This window comes from Pundamilia nyererei, unplaced genomic scaffold (assembly GCF_000239375.1).
Source record: "Pundamilia nyererei isolate P.nyererei 1_Seehausen unplaced genomic scaffold, PunNye1.0 scaffold00411, whole genome shotgun sequence".
Taxonomy (NCBI): Eukaryota; Metazoa; Chordata; class Actinopteri; order Cichliformes; family Cichlidae; genus Pundamilia; species Pundamilia nyererei.
This window is the reverse complement of record NW_005187812.1, coordinates 266,109-276,337: the sequence shown is the minus strand read 5'-3', so window position 1 is coordinate 276,337 and position 10,229 is coordinate 266,109. Positions and strand designations below refer to the sequence as shown.

The 10,229-nt window shown below is 39.5% G+C and overlaps 1 protein-coding gene across 4 annotated transcripts in view; it reads right to left on the bottom strand.

The window, feature by feature from the left end:
* The window catches only part of pde5ab (phosphodiesterase 5A, cGMP-specific, b), a 114,862-nt gene that overhangs the window by 63,781 nt on the left and 40,852 nt on the right, over positions 1–10,229 (bottom strand). For 2 of the 4 annotated variants that reach the window (XM_005753199.1, XM_005753200.1), the window contains exons 1-3: positions 7,939–8,238; positions 4,174–4,696; positions 3,190–3,363 (exon numbers count right to left, since the gene is read on the bottom strand). In XM_005753199.1, the coding sequence (XP_005753256.1) occupies positions 3,190–3,363; positions 4,174–4,696; positions 7,939–8,036 (795 nt within the window). In that variant the 5' untranslated portion in view covers positions 8,037–8,238. Of the gene's footprint in view, positions 1–3,189; positions 3,364–4,173; positions 4,697–7,938; positions 8,239–10,229 lie in introns of those variants that run through there. The other 2 variants (XM_005753202.1, XM_005753203.1) reach the window with 1 other exon arrangement.

The following is a 10,229-nucleotide window of genomic DNA, read 5'->3' as shown; positions in this document are numbered from 1 at the left end:
CACATGCACATCCCATAAGTCATTCTTGATCTGTTCCTCTCTCTCTTTCTCTTCCAGCTCCATAATCATCATCTTGTGGTTGGCAGGCAACCAGATGACAGTGTTATCAAAGGAGGATGGTACCCAGCAGGAAATCTTTTTTGCACACACAGAATCACACCACACCGGTCCATCTTATTTGCTGTGTCATGCAAAAAGTCTTGAGCTTCCCTTCATTTCTTTATTTTGCTTCAAGGCTACCAGACCATTTTGGAATTTTTAAAGTGGTCTTGGGCAGTAGTATTCCAGGCTTTTGGAAGGTCTTTCAAAGGGTTTATTTGGGCATTGGTGGATTTTTTTTTACTCTAGTCCTTGTACCGGACTATTTTCAGAGGAATGGTTCTATATTTATTGAGACACTTAACAGAGATTATTAATTAAGCCTGTCACAAAAACACATAACACAGTTATTCCAATTTCTTTAGCTGAATCTTTGAAAAATTACAAAGATAAAACAGTCTGACAGGCATGAAACTGCATTTTTACCCCAACAATATTATTATCAAAGAACTATTAGCTGAACACTTGGCATATCTTATCATGGTGTGTGGCGTATAGTATTTACAGCAGATTGACAGAATCAAAAAATACAGAGAAACAACAACAGGGAGATGCATTTGGCCCTTCAGATGCATCTACTCATAGCTAAATTTCAGCGAGTGGTGTTGGGCATCTTGTCAAAATTGATCAAATTATGAATGCAATCTGGAAAGTATGTGATTAGCAACATGCTCATTTTTCAGTATGACAACGATACCAAACACACTGCCAATGCAGTACAAGCATAACAGCAGCATGCTAACAGTCAGGTACTTGCTTCCCCTGTACTCGGGATTTGTCCTGTAGAACATGGATGCTTTTGTCCTATATAGCTGTAATCAGGCCTCTAATTTGCCTTTTATCTGTGCACAGGTGCAAAAAAGAAGAGCAGCTTATGCATGACAGTAGAAACAGGCATCTAATTATTCATGTGCCAAAACACATTAAGGTTCTATTGGCAAGAATTCAACAATCCAGCACCTCCACATGGCATTCATGTTTTCTGGTTTACACAGCATCTACACAGCATTTATACAAAATGAGCTTTTGTTTAAAAGAAATGTTATTTATATTTTTATAAATATGCTCTATATAATGTTGTTATATTTTAACAACATGGTGCCTAATTTATGTTTGTAAATATATTTAGCAAAACATTTTTTAATGCAGTGGCAGTTTGGGGTCACTGTGCAGAAATGAATGTGCTGTCATTCATATCTGTAAATAAATGCTCATTAAACACTGATGCTATTAGTACCTGTCGCTTTGTGTTACATTACATAAAGCTAGCAAAAAATAAGAAGACTAATTATACAGTAAGGGAAAAAAATATTTGAGCTGCCAGCTGATTTTGTAAGTTTTCCCACTAACAAAGAAATGATCAGTCTATAATTTCAATGGTAGGTTTATTTGAACAGTGATGAATTAGGTTACAAATTAATTTGCATTTTGATGAATGAAACAAGTATTTGATCTCCTATTAGTGAGCAAGATTTCTGGATCCTAGGTGTATTTTATACAGGTAACAAGCTGACACTGGGAGCCTTCTCAACTAGTTACCTGTATAAAAGACCGCTGTTCACCATGCCCAAGACCAAAGAGCTTTCTAAGGATGTCAGGGACAAGATTGTGGACCTACATAAGGCTGGAATGAGCTACAAGACCATTGCCAAGCAGCTGGGTGAGAAGGTGGCATCAGCTGGTGCGAACATTCGCAAATTGAAGAACCATAAAATAACTCCCTCAATCCGGAGCTCCACGCAAGATCTCACCCCGTGGAGTTTCAATGACAATGAGAACAGTGTGGAACCAGCCCAGAACGCTAGTTACCAAGAAAACAGTTGGTAACACACTATACTGTGAAGGACTGAAATCCTGCAGTGCCCACAAGGTCCCTGCTCAAGAAAGCCCATGTACAGGCCTGTTTGAGATTTCCCACTGAACATCTCAATGATTCAGAGGAGGACTGGGTGAAAGTGTTGTGGTCAGATGAGACCGCAATCAAGCTATTTGGCATCAACTCAACTCGTGTTTGGAGGAGAAGAAGGAAAACTGCCTATGAGTCCAAGAACACTGTCCCCACCGTCAAACATGGAGGTGGAAACATTATGCTGTGGGAGTGTTTTTCTGCCAACGGGACAGGACAACTGCACCACATCACAGAGAGGATGAATGGGGCCATGTACCGTCAAATCTTGGGTGAGAACATCCTTCCCTCGACCGGGGCATCGAAAATGGGTATGGGTGGGTATTCCAACATGACAATGATCCAAAACAAACGGCCAAAGAAACAAAGGATTGGCTCAAGAAGAAGCATATTAAGGTCTTGGAGGGGCCTAGTCAGTCTCCAGATCTTAATCCCACAGCTGAAGGTTCAAGCTGCCAAACATCAGCCACAAAACAATAATGACAAGGATAGGATCTGCAAAGAAGAATGCCACAAAATCCTCCCTGAGATGTGTGAAAAATGTGTGGCCAACTACAAGACACGTTTGACCTTCGGTTTTGCGACCAAGTACTAAAGCACTTTTTTCAAAGGGATCAAATACTTATTTCCTGCATGAAAATGCAAATTATTAACTTTTTTCTGGATTTTTTGGTTATTGTTCTGTCTCTCGCTGTTCAGACAAACCTACCATTGAAATTATAGACTGATCATTTCTTTGTTAGTGGCCAAACTTACAAAATCAGCAGGGGTTTAAATAATTTTTCTGACTGTATGTATTTCTTTTTTATTTGTTTGGTTGTTGTCAGCAGCTGTTTTGCCATGTCGCTATACAGAGTGATATGAAAAAACACAACCAATGTATGTTTTATTACATGACCAAAGCCAACAGGCACTGCAAGCCTCCCAAAAATTAAATCGCTAGTTTGTATTACGTCCATACGTCCACATGTGTGGTAAAAGCTGAAACTCGAGAGGAGCACTTTGACCTATTCACCCTCTTTGGTTCCTCTCATATCCACTGAGCTCTATCAGCAAGAATGATCAAACTAAACTAAAGCATACGTAAGTCTGTTTTTGAACACATGGCAAATCAGCTCATGTAAGATACTTTAACTGATGCTGCTAAAGATCTCTGTTTTTAAAGAAGACTTAAAAGTGCTCACCTCGTAAGCATTCTTGATATTGAGTGGTTGTCCCGTAGAAGCTACGTGTCCCACAATCCCTTTGTTCCACTCCAGTCGGATAGAGTTACTGGAAGATTCTTCCAGTGTTGTTCCTTCTGCCACATCAAACAGCCGGCTGACCAAGAACTTCCTGTTTGAGCTATCCTCACCCACCTGAGACCAAAAACAAAAAGTAGCAACACAACTGAAATAAAACTAATGACTGAAATAGAAGTTATAAGCCAATACTGTGCGTATGACAAAAACACAAATAATTGTGTTTTTTTTTTTTGCATGTTCCAGTTTTGGTGACTGTTAGCATCTTATATTTAGAGTTTAACTTTTTATTCCAAAAGACTAAATCATAAAAAAATGATATAGAGGAATTTTTAGCATTTACAACATAGCATTTATAGCAAAGTAATATTGCTACACTCTTTTTTTATCACAGTGTTAAGCGAGCATCACAATAACTGTGAAATATGAAATAAAGCACAGCCTGCTTTTGTTTTTACCAGATGACCGTGCGCTATAGTCACTTCCTTTCTTTCCAAGATGAGACAAGAACAACAACTGCGTGCAGAGCTAGAGCCAGAGGGTAATTAACTTAGCTAAGCATGCTAATCACTTCTAGCTTGCAACACAAGCACCTGATACTTGTATTAAAGCTCCATCCAACTCTGAAAAACACTGCTCAGAATCAAATTTTAAAATGTGTAACTACTGCTTTAAGCTTACCGCTAATGATAAACTTATGAAATGAAATAACATTCATGCATACATGTAACTTTTTGTTAGGGAGCACAGTGACAGGCTTAGTGACAGGAGATTTACGTTGTTCTACATAAACTGTTAAATAAAACGAGGGTGGCAATGTAATACGCTTCTTGTAACGTATCAGTGAGCATATAAAGAGGCGTATCTTCTTTTTGTGCTCTGCAACAGTTAAATCAGTTACAACTGTAGCTTTCTTTCCTGACGTACCAGAAACAGTGAGTAGCGGTCTGCAGCAATCAGCTCATTGATGTGGAGGAAGATCTTATGGCAGAGCGCTGTCACATCCAGATGACTCGATACATCCTTCACCAGCTCCAGCAGCCTGGCACAGCGGTCACCCTCAAGACCACCACCACCTCCATTCCCACCTCCCCCACCAATACCACCCTCACCCATCACCAAGCCCCTCACAGGGACAATTTCACGGTCAGTGTCACTCAAAAATGTCAGCGAGCCCTCTGAGTCTTTAACCACAATGGGTCTGAGTGGGCGGTCAAACTCTGACGCTGAGATTTTGCGAGTTGGGGTACCAGGGGCCGGGCTGGAGACTGTAGCTGGGGATGGACAGCGGTTGTCCAAGTGGCTGAGGGTAGGTGGGAGGATGGTGGAGGCACAGGAAGGGCCAAGGTCAGTGGTGGGCTGGTGGGCTCGCTGCTGTGAAGGACTTTCTTTGGACACAGATGGCTGAAAGGAATGGATGCGTTCAGCAAACCAGGCATTCACCATCTCCCTGTCAAAATGAAAAAGAAAATGTCCGTCAGAAGTTTTTAGAATATCTCCAAAACATTATGACCACCCACGACTAAAAGGCTGTTGGCACTTGGCATGATACCAAAACAGCTTTAGACCACATAAGCCTTGTCTGCACAAGTACACATATTGACCAGAAGAACTGTCTTACTTACCCACACACATATCTCAAACCTTAATATGCTCCATTGTTAGATCTATTGTTAGGAGGTAATCAGTCTAATTTGCTTCAACTGTGACTAGACATACTGTTTTGGCTCATAGGGTTAGATTACCTGCAGATATACTATATTATATATGAAGCCTTTTTGAGTAAATGCACAAGGCAAATTGATTGACAGGTAGACTGTGAGTAGTGCTGTGTTGCTAATCAAAGCCAAACTCCTGCACAAATTCTTGTCTGCTACTGCATCAAAACAAAAACAGACATTAATCAAGAACAGTTTGCCAAAATTTATTCTGCAATTAGAATAAAAATGGAGAACGATACGAATTCAAATCATTTGTTAGGCATCTCATTACAGGCTGAATTTGAAATTTTTTCCATCATGAAATGAGTTCCATGCCCGTGTAGTGGAAAGAAGAAGAACATTAAAATTTAACCAGATGATCACATTATACACACTTTAATCTAATAAAAATCTCTTCTTTGTACCTACTCAAAGCTCACAAGCTTCAACTTCAAAAGGACTTAGTTGAGATGAGGATCACAGAGCTTCCACACCAAAAGAACAGGATCAGCATCGACTGAACATAAATTACAGAGGTTCCATAAAACCTGTTTACATCAACTAACTGAAATCCAACTCAAATGAATGAAAACAGTGCAAAAATGACCAAAGTTACACATTTAGAAAAGAATTGTTGATTATGTAAAAGCAAACATGCGTCTTCAGCTGCTCTTCATTCAATGTAATAACTCATGAAAACTATTCCTTCTTATTCCTTCTTGCATTTTAAGTCTGAAGCTGATGCTATCCTTTAGGGAGAATGGAAGTTTTGCTGACCAACATTGGGCACGTGGGACAGAAAAGAGTCAATAATTTGCTGGAGAAACAAGCTGTTGGTTCTTAATTCTACTTCTAAGGATGCAATCTAATCCTGACTCAAGAAAGCTGGACAGGGTCTCAATGACTGCTGGGAGATTTATGAAATTCTATTCTATTCTCTGCATTTACGACATCACACATCAACATCAACTCAGTATCAGCAGACACCTCGACATAAAAGTGTCAGGAGTTTACAGATGTTTAAATGCAATGATAAAACACTGAATTCCAAAGTCCTCCATGGCTCTACTTTTGCAAAACCCCATCTGAGCCTCTGAGAAGACTACCCACGCTGACCTGGCAATTATTTCCAAGTACACTAACAAACAGCATACAGTAAGTTATACAACCTGCAATATTTCTTATTATAAAACTAACCACAAACTTTATGCAAAAGAAATAACTAAAAGCAGGCTGTCTCTCACTGTGGCTCAGGACACAAACAGCTGAAATTGTGTTCATATACAGCCAGACCGCCTTCAAAATGAATCTCAAATACTTGAAAGTATTCAGAGTTAGCCTTTAAATTTAATAAGAGAAAGCTTGCAAAAAGATTTAGAAATAAATGTACAAGTGAGAGTGAGAAAGAGATGAAATGTTGAGCAAGCAGAGTGCTCTTTACATGCTTAGACGATGAAATTATTATATGATATTAAATAACAGTAAACAGTGATAACAATGTAAATTGAATGTAAATGCAGCAGTAGCCAGAATACTTTTATCAAGGCTATGTGTTTATGTGTGTTTGTGTGTGAGATAGCCACTGGAAGCCTCTAATGATGACATTTACTGGAACAAATCAAATATGAGTGTGTGTATTAGACAGAGTGTATGCTAGTGTGTAAAGAGAAACATTAAATTGAATGTGATTATGGAGAATCTCTCCAATCAGCCAACACATTGTCTAATCAACCCACACACATTTCGAGCATGCACTCCACTTCAGGTCCAGTTTTCAAACGCGCCGAAGGTCATGTGACTCATTCTGTTTCTATGCCTGTCACCAAAGCTCTGTTCACCTGAACGGAAGGTCAGAACCTTGAGAAGGTGATAAAAAGTGCTGGCTGTGAAATTGTCCGTGGTATCTTGGGCATATCCAAGCAAGTAAAACTTTGTAGGAGACAAAGTGCTCGTTATGTGCAGTTTCTCAGAGGTCCTCTCCTCCTCCATCTCCCATTGAGCTGCCTGACTCCCCACAGGGCTGACCCTAATGTATCCAGGGGATGTGTGGCTGAATCAATACCTCTCTAAGAAATGCCTCTCAACCAGAACTGCAGAATGGCTGATGTGTGCAAACCTCTTGCTCCAAGCCAATCAACTTTTTTGCTTTAGTAATGTGGTCAAAAAACGCAGGAGGGAGAGAAAAAAAATGTCCTCTGACAATGGAAAATATTTCAAGATGGACTTGGGATGTTGTGACAGATGAAAAAACACTGAGTGACATTACCTTGGTGGTAGTGAATAAATAGGTCTGAAGGGGTTTGTCACTAAAGCAAACACAGACATAAAGTGCCCTGATGAAGTGCAGCCAAACTGATGAAATTCCCAGGTATGCATGCTGTAAAAAAGTCTTACACAGCCGCTACAGTTCCAGAAAGACTGCTTTGGATTCTGTGTTTGCCGAACAAATTGAAAGGCTAATTTGTTCCAAACCACACTCTCTGAGGTTCAAAAACTGAACGCTGCAACACAAATGAAGTGCTTTCTTTTATATGGAAGGTAAGTGTAATTATCACTGAACAGCAAACTATGAGAATTAAACAGAATCACTGGCAGCAGTAAAAGTTAATGATTAAAGGGCTCAGTCTAACTCTCAGAGGTGTTGTGACGTGGACGGTGAAACGAAATAAAGTCGTAGACTGAAAGGAGCTCGCCAGCACAGCAGCTCTGTGACATCCAAAACGCTGCAGGTAGCGCACCTGAGCAGGCTCACCTCCACTGCACACGATGATTGGTGTCAAGATACGATCAGTGCAGGTTTTACAGTCTTCCTGAATAAACAGCGAGGTAAAGTGACACCTACAATGGAAACAGTCAGAACTAACAAAGGGAATCTGATTGCCTGCGCGGCTGCACATAAAATAGTTTATTTGCAGAGAAAAGCCCTGGAAAGTCACATACACCCGGCTGAACGTACACTGACCTCTCCACTGTTATTTTTTCTTATTTTTACCTTGACGCCTTTCTGACAAAGTAGGAATGGGTGAACTCCAAGTGGTCGTCCAGCCACGCTTCCATCCTCTCGTTTTCCAGGGAACAACAGTCCTCCATGGTGGAAAAGCGACAACAGCGTCTCCCCACTGTGAGCTCCGATTACATTTATCCGCGGAAGACCCGGGACCGAATATATGTGGAGGAATAAAGAGGGAGCAAGGCGGGAGAGAAAGAGGGGGATCCGAGAGAGAGCTCCTCGCTAGCCGGTTGGTAGGTCGGTGCGCGCGGATCAGAGCTGTGACTGCGCGCTTCCTAGTTGGTCAAGCGACTCTGAGTGAACTGGAGAGAGAGAACGAGTGAGCGAGGGAGTGAGGAGAGAGGGGGGAGCAATCGAAAAACCCAAGTATGAGAGATGTTGTAGTTTAGTTTCGTTTGTGTGTTTTGTTTTATGTAGAAACCACATTGTTAGGCTATAGCCTGACAAAGTTAATTCTACTAACTATTGTTGTTGTTGTTATTATTATTATTAGATATAATATTAATAATGCTTAAGGTTATTTTAAATTGGAGGACGGTAAACACGACAACAATTGGTCTATATATATATATAAGTCTAATGATAATTTAAGTAAAGAAATAACAAATGTAACCTACTGCTACATGGGTTTGATTTGTATTGTTGAAATATTCTGCTTTGCTTCCGGTGACTGATGTTTGCCATTAGATGTTTATATGTTTGCTTCCATGGGTCAGCCAATCAGACTAACTCTGCATCTAAAATAGCATCGTGTGGACCACTGTTCCACACACTTCTGCGTAGATAAATCGTTGTCTTTTATTAACTAGTTAGCGTATTCTTGCTACTTCCCTAGATTTTTTCAACCTGGGAACACATTACCAAACTAGCCCAACTTTATTTGAGACTACATATTATATCTGTACTGTAACAATGGGCATCAGCCTCTGGTTAGTAAGGTCCCATATTTGTGGTGTTTTGAAACTGGATGTAGAACACACTGTCTGGCTCTAAATATTCAGCTGTGTTTCAATCAAATGGGTAAAGTCTAATCTTGTTTATCCTTCTGTTTGACAGTAATATTTCCAAAATAAACTTCATATTGTATTCAATAAGACGTGTGAGCTTGTGACTGAGATCATAAAGTCATAAGGAATGTGTTTATTGAGGTCATAGATTAGGGAGGCAAAGGGCTATTTTCCCATAAACTTGCATACAACCAGCCTGTTGACACCAGATGTGGCATCCTTCACTGGCTATTAGGTTTTAAGCTTTTTTTGCATTGGCTCCACCTTTCACACTAAGAAAAGTGCACATTTATTGAACATTCTTTGTTTAAGAGAACCCAAGTAATAATTACCAAATGTTAAAACATTTGACGTCAGATCCCTGTCTGTCAGTGTTTACTGTAGACACTGCAGTGTGTGATATGTACATCAGTGCTGTGAATAAAGTACTTGTCTCAAAAGCAAAACTACTATAGGATACTAAAGTTTCAAACTAGGACTGGGCAACATATCTAATATACTCAATGTAAGACGGGTTTTGCCGCGTACCATGGTTAAAACAGCTTTATGGTAACCATCGAGTTGCCACTCTTTGTGCATCTGATGGTTCAAATAGTTAAAATAAAACATTTCTATTAATTCAGATTTTGTTGTATTAAAAGTAGAAAAAATATTGAGTAGTCAATTTCAATGAGTATACCAGTGCAATTTCAGGCACAGGTTTTTGGAGGTTATTTAAACATATTCTGATATATATTGTATATTGTGTTATAGCCCCAAAAATATGTTAACATTATATTTTCCTCATATCACCCAACCATATTTCAAAAATACTAAAAAAAAAATCTGTGTCATGCCATCCTAAATAGTATATAACTACTGAATTTTGCACACAGACCATGACTGTCATCACTAAAAAAAACTTGACCCCAGTCAAAAGGTAAGTATCCTTTAACAGAAAGAAGCAGTAATGTATGTCAAATATGGCTTGTCATTTGTGGTTCACTTTGTAAAAAGATGTGTTTTAATTTTTTTTCTAACTCTAACCAAGTACTTTTTGTGATTCAAACAGAAATATAAACAAACAGCAATAGGAAAATGACACCAAAGCCTAAAAATGACCCCAAAGCAAACTAGAATTCCTGTCCGCTAGTCAAAAGTCAGATCATGCTCACCACATCTACCACATTATTCTGACTAGATCTCAGTAAGACCATATTCTGAACAAAAAACAACGTTTCATTACAGTCAGAGATCTTACAGCTTGCTTCTTTCTGGTAACTCATG